Source organism: Schistocerca americana, chromosome 5 (genome assembly GCF_021461395.2).
Source record: "Schistocerca americana isolate TAMUIC-IGC-003095 chromosome 5, iqSchAmer2.1, whole genome shotgun sequence".
NCBI lineage: Eukaryota > Metazoa > Arthropoda > Insecta > Orthoptera > Acrididae > Schistocerca > Schistocerca americana.
The window spans coordinates 605,545,509-605,558,792 of NC_060123.1; the positions used below are offsets into that span (position 1 = coordinate 605,545,509).

Below are 13,284 nucleotides of genomic sequence, written 5' to 3' on the forward strand. Positions count from 1 at the left end.
CACCAGGTTCTGAGCCACACTATTAAATTTACACTTTCGGTAAGGTACCATGGAAAAACTTCAGTATGTGTTTGTATTAGAAAGACAGAGAGAAAGGACAAATTTTTCCTCTGCTGAAAAATATTTACTGAACAGTTTTGTAGTCAAATCTCCTTAACATTGTAGGTGCCTTCCTGACACAGGAGACTTCTCATGAAAGTCAAGTGATGATTCAGACTTCTCGTGGTTAGCACACTGGACTTGCATTCAGGAGGATGACGGTTCAATCCCACGTCGGCCACCCTGATTTAGGTTTTCTGTGATTTCCCTAAATCGCTCCAGGCATACGCCGGGATGGTTCCTTTGAAAGGGTGCGGCCGACTTCATTCCCCGTCCTTCCCTAATCCGATGACCTCACTGTTTGGTCTCTTCCCCCAAACAACCCTATAAAACTTCTCATATCCAGTCATTACTGCATAGAAGTACTGTAACAAATATGACTGAAAAGGCCATGCACAGAATCGTAGTTGGAAAGGGGGGGGGGGGGGGGTAAGGGTCCTTGGTTTCCGTTTAAGCTAGGAACAAGGAAGAAAAAGTTTTTGGTTAAGCCTGGACCAGTGGCCATTTGTTTAGCCATTCAAACATCAGTCTTACTGTAACTATGTTACAGAGAATTAAACAATTTTTGAACGACGAACCAGAGTTGGAACCTCGACAAATTGTGCAAATTGATTAATTTTAAAAGTCTAGCTAAATGAAACATGTAAAATTCAATCTTGCATGAATTGAATGCATGGAGGCAGTTTAAACTGAACCAAATATGTAAAAAATTGAAAACTTGCTTCCAAAAATCTAGCTTCATTCAAATTTTATGTGCAGAAATCACATACCCATGCCACTTTGGATTTAAAACTTGTGCAAGAAGTGTCCTGTTGTTTTGTGAAAGCTTTATCTCTTGCCACGTCATAAGTGACGTGGTTTGAAAGACAATAATTGTGCATGTCTGCAACTTAACTTTTCTTTGTGATAAGTAACAGTCTGTCTTTTCCTGCATTGTTGATATTTCCATTGTTTGATTTAGACATAAAAAAACCTATACAGGATCAGTCATAACACAAGTCGTCAAATATCTGTGGTGTCACCGCCAGACACCACACTTGCTAGATGGTAGCCTTTAAATCGGCCGCGGTCCGGTAGTATACGTCGGACCCGCGTGTTGCCACTGTCAGTGATTGCAGACCGAGCGCCGCCACACGGCAGGTCTAGAGAGACTTCCTGGCACTCGCCCCAGTTGTACAGCCGACTTTGCTAGCGATGGTCCACTGACAAATTACACTCTCATTTGCCGAGACTATAGTTAGCATAGCCTTCAGCTACGTCATTTGCTACGACCTAGCAAAGCGCCATTACCAGTTACTATTGATGCTGTAAAACATGTACCATCAAGAGCGATGTTCACCACTTATGGATTAAAGTTAAGTATTCCAGCAGCTACGTACGTTTTTTGTTAGTCTCATTTCCTTGACCTGTTCCAGACCTCACACCAGCCTGCGTGAGCTAAAACGCGTGCCTTTCGGCTTCCTCTCATAGTGGGTTGGCTGTCTTGCCAATCCACAACAATATCTACATCAGTTGCCAAGCTGTGGCTGTCTGATTTCAACATTATGATAGAGTAAAAGTTGGGAACCAAAATGAAAAATGCTCCTATCGTATCACAAAAAAGGTGAATACGTCCTGGGCAGAGTTAAGAATGGAACTAGCTTTTCGACTTATCTGCCAGCTTCAAAAACATTTCAATCAAAACTTATTGACATATTTGCACATTTTCATGAGTTAACCCCTTGTAATAGAGTTCGTGTCGGGAAGGGGGGTATATAATTGTTACATCCCACTTCTGACACAAATTGTGGAAGAGTACATGGTTTGGGGATGGGGAGAGAAACTTCTGACACCAATGTTAATGTATAAAATGACAGGGAAGGGGGAAGAAGGTTGTTAAATCTGCCTTGTGACAGCAGTGTGCCAGAGGTCAAGTGGTCAGGCTTTGATAGTGGGCATTCAGGGCTGCCTTTAAATGACAAAACAGGAAATTAAGTACAATAAAGAGTATATATTTCAATATGCGGAGTACAAATGGCACGCCTAGGGTCGGAAGTTAGCAGGTTTGGGCCAGTCTAGGAGGTCGAACAATTAAAATGGGCAACAGAAGGGGAAGCGGTTCATGTTAAATCACGTTGGTGGCCGGTCGTGAAAAGCATGCCAGAGGCTCTGCCTTCCAAAAATACGTCTGTTCTGCTCGAGGTCTGGATTACAAGAGAGAGGGGCAACTGTGTTCTGTGCCGCAAACCACTCCAGTGTCCACTCACATGATCGGTATCCCACGCACGCTGTTGGCTAAAACCAATGGCGTGAATTCGCGAGCCGTTTCAGCAGAGGGCTCAGGGCGTCACCTGTCAGCAGCTTTAACTGGACAGAACTGCTTCAGTTTTGAAAGGCAAGTGACTTGTGTCACGTAGACACGGCATGAATTACTCTGGGAGAAAACTTGTAAAGATTCCACTGGGCCTTTGAAATAAATTTCTTAAACTAGTTCCCTAAAATATTACTTAACTGGCTGCCATCCTGTACACTCTACTTCCCCAGCAGAGTGGGCTCTCTTAGCTGCAAGGTTTGGCACACCAGCATCTGGCAGTCTATAAGCTTGAAGTCCCTGATCCTGTGTCAAAAATCAGATGATTTGCCAATCATAGTAAACAATATATAATATCATATGGCTGAAGACCATACATGTAATAGCTAAAAAAATATTTGTGGGGGTGGATTTGTTCCCGGGGAGATGTAAAGACCTTTTTTTTTTTATTTCTGGGTGGGGGAGGGTTTTGATTTTTTTCCCCGTGGGGCACCATTTCTCCCCCAAACCCATCCACTGTTACATGTATGGTGAGAAGTGTAACAACAAACAAAACAAAAATTATGTGCTTTCAGAGAGTGGGATGCATCTACAATAGGAAATATCCTAGAGTGGTGATGCATGCATCCTAAACTTTATTGACACATTGTATCATATGCATGACATGACAAATACCATGTTGGATGACGTGATGGCATGTGTTACATAATACGACATGTCATGTTACTTTACTTGACATGATACAGTATATTGTGTGACATGGGTAGTAACACTGACAAGTAACAAAGTGGGAATATCTCAAGATGTTTTGATTTAAATGTCTTTGAAGCAGCCACGTTAGCAAAATACTTCTTTTACATCCCTAACTCTGACAAGGACATATTTGTGTGATATGGCAGGAGCATTTTTCATTGTGGTATTTAATTTTATGTTTGTATTCCTTTTTGCCTGCTTCATTTACTGCATTTTTATATTTTCTTCTTTCATCAATTAAATTCAATATTTCTTCTGTCACCCAAGGATTTCTACTAGCCCTCGTCTTTTTACCTACTTGATCCTCTGCTGCCTTCACTACTTCATCCCTCAAAGCTACCTATTCTTCTTCTACTGTCCATTCTTGTCAATTGTTCCCTTATGCTCTCCCTGAAACTCTGTACAACCTCTGGTTTAGTCAGTTTATCCAGGTCTCATCTCCTTAAATTCCCACCTTCTTGCAGTTTCTTCAGTTTTAATCTACAGTTCATAACCAATAGATTGTGGTCAGAGTCCACATCTGCCCCTGGAAATGTCTTACAATTTAAAACCTGGTTTATAAATCTCTGTCTTACAATTATATAATCTATCTGAAACCTGTCAGTATCTCCAGGCTTCTTCCATGTATAAAATCTTCTTTTATGATTCTTGAACCAAGTGTTAGCTATGACTATGTTATGCTCTTTGCAAAATTCTACCAGGCGGCTTCCTCTTTCATTTCTTACCCCCAATTCATATTCGCCTACTACATTTCCTTCTCTTCCTTTTCCTACTATCGAATTCCAGTCACCCACGACTATTAAATTTTCGTCTCCCTTCACTATCTGAATAATTTCTTTTATCTCATCATACATTTCTTCCATTTCTTCGTCACCTGCAAAGCTATTTGGCATATAAACTTTTACTACTGTAGTAGGCGTGGGCTTCGTGTCTATCTTGGCCACAATAATGCGTTCACTATGCTGTTTGTAGTAGCTACCCACACTCCTATTTTTTTTATTCATTATTAAACCTACTCCTGCATTACCCCTATTTGATTTTGTGTTTATAACCCTGTATTCACCTGACCAAAAGCCTTGTTCCTCCTGCCACTGAACTTTGCTAATTCCCACTATATCTAACTGTATCCTATCCATTTCTCTTTTTAAATTTTCTAACCTACCTGCCCGATTAAGGGATCTGACATTCCACACACTGATCCGTAGAATGCCAGTTTTCTTTCTCCTGATAACGACATCCTCTTGAGTAGTCCCCGCCCGGAGATCCGAATGGGGGACTATTTTACCTCCGGAATATTTTACCCAAGAGGACGCCATCATCATTTAATCATACAGTAAAGCTGCATGCCCTCAGGAAAAATTACGGCTGTAGTTTCCCCTTGCTTTCAGCCGTTCGCAGTACCAGCAGAGCAAGGCCCTTTTGGTTAGTATTACAAGGCCAGATCAGTCAATCATCCAGACTGTTGCCCCTGCAACTACTGAAAAGGCTGCTGCCCCTCTTCAGGAACCACACGTTTGTCTGGCCTCTCAACAGATACCACCTCTGTTGTGGTTGCACCTACAGTACGGCAATGTGTATCACTGAGGCACACAAGCCTCCCCACCAACGGCAAGGTCTATGGTTCATTGGGGGGGGGGGGGGGGGGGGGCTAGATTAAGAAAAGGCAAACCTATGTTTATAGCATTTGCAAACTTAGAGAAAGCTTTTGACAATGTTGACTGGAATACTCTCTTTCAAATTCTGAAGGTGGCAGGGGTAAAATACAGGGAGGGAAAGGCTATTTACAATTTGTACAGAAACCAGACGGCGGTTATAAGAGTCGAGGGCCACGAAAGGGAAGCAGTAGTTGGGAAGGGAGTGAGACAGGGTTGTAGCCTCTCCCCAATGTTATTCAATCTGTATATTGAGCAAGCAGGAAAGGAAACAAAAGACAAATTCGGAGTAGGTATTACAATCCATGGAGAACAAATAAAAACTTTGAGGTTCGCCGATGACATTGTAATTCTGTCAGAGGCAGCAAAGGACTTGGAAGAGCAGTTGAACGGAATGGACAGTGCCTTGAAAGGAGGGTATAAGATGAACATCAACAAAAGCAAAACGAGGATAATGGGATGTAGTTGAATTAAATCAGGTGATGCTGAGGGAATTCGATTAGGAAATGAGACACTTAAAGTAGTAAAGGAGTTTTGCTATTTGGGGAGCAAACTAACTGATGATGGTCGAAGTAGAGAGGATATAAAATGTAGACTGGCAATGGCAAGAAAAGCATTTCTGAAGAAGAGAAATTTGTTAACATCGAGTATAGATTTAAGTGTCAGGAAGTCGTTTTTGAAAGTATTTGTATGGAGTGTAGCCATGTATGGAAGTGAAACATGGATGGTAAATAGTTTGGACAAGAAGAGAATAGAAGCTTTCGAAATGTGGTGCTACAGAAGAATGCTGAAGATTAGATGGGTAGATCACATAAATAATGAGGATGTATTGAATAGAATTGGGGAGAGGAGGAGTTTGTGGCATAACTTGACTAGAAGAAGGGATCGGTTGGTAGGACATGTTCTGAGGCATCAAGGGATCACAAATTTAGCATTGGAAGGCAGTGTGGAGGGTAAAAATCGTAGAGGGAGACCTAGAGATGAATACACTAAGCAGATTCAGAAGGATGTAGGCTGCAGTACATACTGAGAGATGAAGCAGCTTGCACAGGATAGAGTAGCATGGAGAGCTGCATCAAACCAGTCTCAGGACTGAAGACAACAACAACAACAACAACAACATTTAATTTTATAACAAACTTTGCAAATTACTTCTTTGCATTTGTTTGCATGATATGTTCTGCCACTGAAAACAAACATGGCTTGGGGTTGAATTATTTGCAAAATGAAGATTATAATAGAAATTAATGTAGTAATTTTCATTACCTAATTTATTGTCTTTATTCAATGTACTTTGATGTCCTTGTTGGATCGAGTAGAAAAATGTTTCTGTTTATACTCAGGGTTTGGTCTGAAATGTGCACCTTGAAACAAATTGATGCAGGCATTTTATTTTTCTCACATTGTTCAATTCTCTTCATTGTGAGACATCACAATTCCAATATTCAGGTATGTCTGAAACTCAGAACTCCTGCCAACTACATACACCAGCAGCTTGTCATAACTAACTGAGAACAAAAGAGATAGTGTGTCTATCACTGAAGTTCTTTATCATAATGAGTTTCTTATTGATAATGTATTTTTGTGTTTTTTAAGTACATAATTAACAATTTTAATCATGATCACTTCAAATGGAGGTTAATCCAGTAATGAGGAATAATTAAGTTCTTTGAAAAACAGCAACATTAATAGCCTTTCACACAGTATTTATATAAGTGTTCTACATTACTTTATTGGTATCGTTAAATCTGTAAAGAATGCAAAATTATAATTTCGAACTTGTCTGTGTCCTACAGTAAATTTATGATGTGGATTGAATAATCCATTTCCTTTGTGTTGAATAAGCCATTTCTTTTAATGTATTGACAAGTACTATGCATAGTGAAAGGTTTGCTTTTGATCAGTTCCATTATGCGATGCATCTTGGGAATCGTAAATTTTCCATACAGCGCTTTCCTTTAATATAAAAAAAACAGGCTGTTAAAAAGTATTCCGTATTTGAAGAGATGGTATGTGCAGTAAACATGGGCCCCAAAATGCATATAGTAAGAGCTATGAGTGCTTGTTCAGTAGAAGAGATGTGTTTCACAGTAGTGAAGATGAAGAAGTGCTCAAAGCTCTTAAGGTATGCATTTTAGAGTCCACTTTTTAAGACTTTTTTAAAAAATTTTTGATCCATACTACCACTTGTCAAAACATGGAACACTTTTTTAGCAACCTACATATGATGGTATGGTGAAAACACAGGTCACCATAGCATTGAAATTTTGTAGTTATGTTTGACTAATGTTGTGCAATCACATAATGTAAATATTAGTTTAGTCTGTCGTATGGCCTTTTGTAACAGAAGGGTTGTGTTGCTTTCAAATTGATAATCAGTGCAAAAATAAGTCTTTGTTTAGGGCAGTTTATTGCTGAAAGGGATTCCTCTAGAGTTTAGTCAAGATTGTTTGTAAGTCTGCTCCTTCATGTTTCGCAACAAAAAAATTACAGGTTTGGATCGTCTCAGTGGAAAAAATGGACAAAATGTATTGACCTACGACATATGAAAATAATGATTTTACTAGTCTAATTAACAAACTGAGTACTTCCTTGAGTTTTTAAAATACTTGCAGTTGTGATGAAAAAGTATGTGTATGTTCTTTGAGGTTTTCCATTACAATAATGTTAAGACCAGGATCCAGAATTAGGCATATTGCGATATAACCTGTACTAAACACCAAAGGGACATTTTAAATTATTACTGTTTGGAGTACTGTTTTTAACCTCCAGAATCATATGATGTATTAAGTAGGTGCTCATTTTTGCAGCTAAAACAGATATAACAGCTTCAACTCTTTTCTGTTATCATTTTCCTTACTCAGTTGGTGGCAGTTTAATTAAAATTAGGGGAAACTTAAATTAACAGTTAGAAACCAGCATTGTTGTGACATGGTCACCAAAAGAAAAACAACTGAACAAGCCCTGGCATCTTTCTTATAAGTTGGCTCTGATTGTTTTTTGATACTTTGCGTTGAGATTAAAATCTCTGGATGGTAGATTTATTGAAGACAGAGCTGGTCACACAAACCGACAGTGGTGTATTACCACACAAATCGTGTCAACTGACACTCAAAATTCTTCCACTGTATGAAATTATTGAGCAGTATAATTTTCCCTTAATTAATCAATATGTCACAATGAGATGGAATGGCTGGTTAGTACTTACCTTCAGGAGGTGAAATATGTAGCACTGCTGATTGATGCATAAAAGTCTGACAGTATCTTGGCTTTTGAACCTTAGTCCCTTTGTTAGGGAGGGAAAAGAATTGGATTGTGGACGATAAAAAGGGAGATTACTCAGGCCCCAAGAACGGGACAATTTTATCTAGTAATTACAACCATTTAATAAAGAAATTATATCACTGAGTAACTTGTATGTCTTTGCTCTCTTTGTGAAATATTCGTCCAACTCTGTAATTTTTAAGTAGCTGAGTGATTATTTTTCCATTTCTCTTTCTTGCCCCATGTTATTCTCTCTGTGTGCTTTTTAAGTTGATAATTTTATTTTCAGGCTATTGCTGAAAGATTATTGCTACTTGATATGCAAATACCTCACTGGATTCAGGATTACTACTGTCAGTATAACCCCACGGAATACCTTCGACTACTTTTACGTTATGGTCAGTTTGAGAATGCTGCTGCTTTGGCTGAAAAATATTTGCAGACAGCTATGGGTGTCAGCCACCACAGATTTGGCATGAAGCACACACTTCGTGATGCTCCATTTCCAACATATGTTCCTATTCATCTGATAGATGTGCTTTTGTTAGAAATGGATGGAAATCAAAGACTTCAAGAAGCATTTGAAAGTTTAACTAAACTTAAAGACCAATACATAAAAACAGTGACAAGTGAGAATATTACATTGTTCCAGCGAAGGCGGAATGAGGTAATTGTATTATCATAGTTACAGTCCATCACATTTATTATCAATGTTATGTTGCACAATAATTTAATATTTACAAAATTGACTTTCATCCAAATGTATTTTCATTTTCAGGAGTGAATTTTATGAAGTTCAGCAACTAAATTGATGATAAAATGTGCTGCTACACATAAAAACCTGTGCTGCACACAGCACCATTTAGAAGGTGTTTTTATTCATCTCATGAGGAGAAAATCAGACATTTTGTTTTGTACACTTTTTACAGTTATTTTTCAAGTGATAGCCCAAGTGGCAGTTTTAAGTAAATGTCTTGTTGAAGTTTTTGTATATTAAATTAATGAAATTTGTTGTGTATTTATTTCATGTGTAGTGAACAGTGGAAGAAACCCATTTTATCACGTACTTAATCAAATGCAGTGACCACTGGAACCGAGTATTGTGTAATAGAAGTTTTTTAAACATTTTCTCTACTTTTAAAGAACATCCATACCAGAAGTGCGACTGTTCAAATGATGATATATTTTTGTACATTGTTTTGTACTTGGTGCTGAAATAAATTAGTTACTGCTATCTTTGTTAAGAAAAGAATGGTGGGAGAAAAGTTCCAAGATGAAGTTATTTTATTGTTTATGTTCTTTAATCTTTTAAGTTTATTCTGGCCAAAATGGTTTTTCCCCCCCAAACAAGTGTCATTCTGTATAAGTTCATCGTAAGAAGGAAGGAGGATTAGGTTTGAAAGTGGTTATGAGAACCTGAGACAGCAAAAGCTTGGCTAGGGCAAGGATGAGGACTGCATGTTGTCAGTACCTCTTCCAAAGGATCCAACCCAGTAATCACCTTTATCAGTTTAGGTAAACCATGGCCAAATAAATCCATATTACTGGACAGATTCAAATGCTGCTCCCTCCATTCCACTGTATTAACCAATTATGCCCCATTTGACAATGTATTGTGTGTGCTGAACGGGTGGTTGGAGAACGAGGGTGCAGAGAAAATACAGGAAACGACAGTATTGCATGATACACTGATAAGTCAAAACATTATGACCACTGACCACCGTGACGTTGGATGCTGCCTGGTGGCATTGCGGGGACGTGACATGGTAGCAGAAGTATTTAAGTGGAGCAGACACAGATGTGGGATCACCCTAGCTAAGATATGGGCTGCAAATGGGGAAATCCATTGACATAAGCAACTTTGACAAAGGGCAGATTGATTATTACTCAGAGCCTGTGAATGAGTATCTCGAAAATGGCGAAACTGGTCAAATGTTCACGTGCTACTGTTATGAGCACCTATGGAAAGAGGTAGGAGGGCGTTGAAACTACCACTAGGCGCTAAATGGTTAGACGTCAAAACTCTTCACAGAACACGGGGTTTGGAGGCTTGTCTGCTCTGTAAAGTAGGATAGATGGTGATTTGTGGCATCTCTACGGAAAGAGTAAAATGCTGGTGCACACACAAGTGTTTCAGAGCACACTGTTCATTGTACAGTGTTCGACATGGAGATCTGCAGCAAATTACCCCTACGTGTTCACCAGTTGACCCAACAACGTTGTCAGTAAGATTGCAGTGGGCACAGAACCATTGGGATTCAACCGTCAATCAGTGGAAAAGTATTGTCTCCTTGGGTGATTCTCATTTTTGCTACACAAGGTCAATTGTCATCTCCACAAATGAGGTCATTGAGGTGAATGGCGGCTCGAAATGTGCAGTGTACCATGGATGCAGGCTGATGGGAAAAGTATCATGCTGTGAGAGACATTCTTCTGTGCTTGTATGGGACCTGTGCTAGTAATCAAAGACATGCTGACAGCTGCAAACTACTTGTTTCCCTTCATACTGGATGTTTTCCCTGATGCACTAGACTCGCATTCAGGAGGACGATGATTCAAACCTATGTCCGATCATCCAGATTTAGGTATTCTATGATTTCCCAAAATTGCTTCAAGTGAATGCTGAAATGGTTCCTTTGATAGGGCACAGTTGTTTTCCTTTCCCATCCTTGACACAATCCAAGCTTGTGCCCCGTCTTTAATGACCTTGGTGTCGATGGGAGATTAAAACCACTCTTCCTTCTTCTTTTGTGTATAATTGTCCATGTCTTGGAACCAGAATCGTGCTTCAGTGGTTTGAAGAGCATTTTAGTGAACTGACATTGCTGTCTCGGTGGCCAAGTTCACCTGATGTAAATCCTATGGAACCCATCTGGGTTGCTATTGGGTGTCATCCCCATGTATGCTAAGTCGGCTGCTGCCTGTTATTTACATGAATTACATTACCTGTGCGTAGACATCTAATGCCACATACCTTCTCAAACCTACCAACAAACTGTTGAATCCCTTATATGCAGAATCAGTGATGTATTTCATTCCAAAGATGGACAAATAAACTATTAAGCAGGTGGTCATCATGTTTTGGCTCATCAGTGCGCAAGGAGCTAATATGAGGCATGTAATTTTTAAATACAGCAGGTACTATCAGCAATCCATACTGAGTACTGTATATATTGGCTACCCACATATGCCATAATGGAAGAATTCAACTGTGTTTACATTTGTTTGTGCTTATTTAAAAAAGTCTGAAAATCCTGCTTTGTTGGAAATATGCACTGTGATTTGTTTTTGGTGTATAAAAGCAATTGAAGTTCATTGGCAGTTTGGTGGTGAAGTTTATGGAGGAAACACTACAAACAATGAAATGGTAAGTAAATGGGTTATGTGCAATTAAAGATGGTTGTCCTAATGTCAATGAACTGGGCAATTGTCTGTCATCATTGAAGAAAGCTGATGAAAAAGTTTAAGAAAACAGACACTTAACAATTTTGGCCTTATCTAATTAATTCCCTCTGGCTTGAAGAAATGTTTACAAAACTTGTACAGTACTAGCAGAAGTTGTACTGAGACAGGATACTGCAAATGCTGACTGAAGTACTAAAACCAATAAAATAATCAGTGTTTTGAGTTTTTAATGATACAGTCACTAATTTTTCAGCCAAATTGTCACTAGAAATAAACATGGGTAGCTTATGGTGTGCCAGATACAAACGAACAGTGCTTTAAGTTAGAGGCATTCCACATGACTGCAGAAAGTTGCGTAAAAAATTATGTGCACTGTGTGTTGGGTGGGGTTTCCTTACTAGCGGGGTCCTCATATGGCTGGGGACATCTTGATTACCCTCCATATAACTCTCCACCTAGTAATAACCAAATGTATCTGCACTTGAAAAGTATTCAGGTGGTTAGTACTATGATTATTACTGTAAACAGCCATTTAGTTTATCAGGCAGTAGACTTTTATGACAATGACATTCAGATGTTGGTTGTACATTATAATAAGTGACTAAATGTTTGTGAAAATTCTTGCAATGTAGTTATAAGTGTAGGCACTCATGTAATAACAAAATTGTTTCAAAAAGTGCACATATGGTTAACATAAAAATGGTATTTTCCTTGTATGAGACACTTAATATCTCACATGTGCAACTAAATTAAATTTGATTGACTGTTGTGGACTGAATAGCTTTTTCCGCTGAACTGAATTTTGTAGTTTCAAGATGTTTTTGCTTGTTTTATTCTAAATGGTCTGATCTTTCATCTGTTCCATTTATCCCATCGTAAGTAATTCCGTGGATATATGAATACAAAAATAATGGTGTGTGTTATGTTTCACAGGATAGGGAGATGATGACTGTTGCAATATTCTACAAAAGGTACAGGCTATCAGAGAGAGAGAGGGGGGGGGGGGCGATGACAACAAAGGCATGATTTGCCACTTAGAATTACACAATGTATATAGTAATGGAACATCAGGGCCACAGAGAGATGCACAGTCCTCTAACATAGCAACATATGTGGGTCTATCACGAAGGAATGGTTCAGCAAACCAAAAGGAAGGATTAAGGAACAGTAGTTCTTTATTCCTTTCCGTTTGGTCTTGTATCTGTTCAGCCGTTCCTAATTTCCACCCCAGACTCATTTCATTGGTCTCCTTAGGTCAGTCACCTCCCTTCCCCATCCCCACAACCACCACTGCCACCCAGGTAGTCTCTTGTTCCAGCTGCACCGTTCTTCAGTCAGTTGTAGTTCCTTTCATTTATTGTGTTCGTACTTCCCCCCCCACCCCACCCACCGAAATCCTTTTTAGTTCTTTTGGAATGCTGTACATGGCTTTTATAACTTGTAAAATTCTCATTTGAAGATTATGGAGCTGTGTTATATAAAACAATTCCATTCCATCAACTTCAACTTCATCACTGGTAGCCAAGTGCGTAAACTTTTAGATGGCAGACCTCTCCCTAGTCCTGAATCGGTAGAAGTCGGGTGGCGGGAGGCTTCGGTTGGCACGCAGTTTCGACTGCTGCCAACATTATGTAGCTGACTGTGTTGTACAAGGTAGCCATTGTCGTCTACTTCGTTATTGTTTTGCGCTGTACTCTTCTGCGTGTTTCTATTGTGCAAAACATTATCAAAATGAGTGAAGAGGCAGTTGCTGGCCCATCTCGGGAGTCGCCAACAACCCCTACCAGTAGGCCTACGGTTAGAAGGAAACCAGTATTACGT

At 39.3% G+C, this 13,284-nt stretch overlaps 1 protein-coding gene across 2 annotated transcripts in view; it reads left to right on the forward strand.

Annotated features, from left to right (window-relative positions):
- LOC124615489 (nuclear pore complex protein Nup160 homolog) overlaps nt 1-9,305 on the forward strand; it is an 87,973-nt gene extending 78,668 nt beyond the window's left edge. The window contains exons 4-5 of one of the 2 annotated variants that reach the window (XR_006979793.1): nt 6,138-6,243; nt 8,348-8,477. Coding sequence is in view for 1 of the 2 variants with exons in the window: in XM_047143430.1 (XP_046999386.1) it covers nt 8,348-8,725; nt 8,837-8,842 (384 nt within the window). In the remaining variant the exon portion in view is untranslated. Of the gene's footprint in view, nt 1-6,137; nt 6,244-8,347; nt 8,726-8,836 lie in introns of those variants that run through there. The other variant, XM_047143430.1, reaches the window with a different exon arrangement.
- The last annotated feature ends 3,979 nt before the right edge of the window (nt 9,306-13,284 follow it).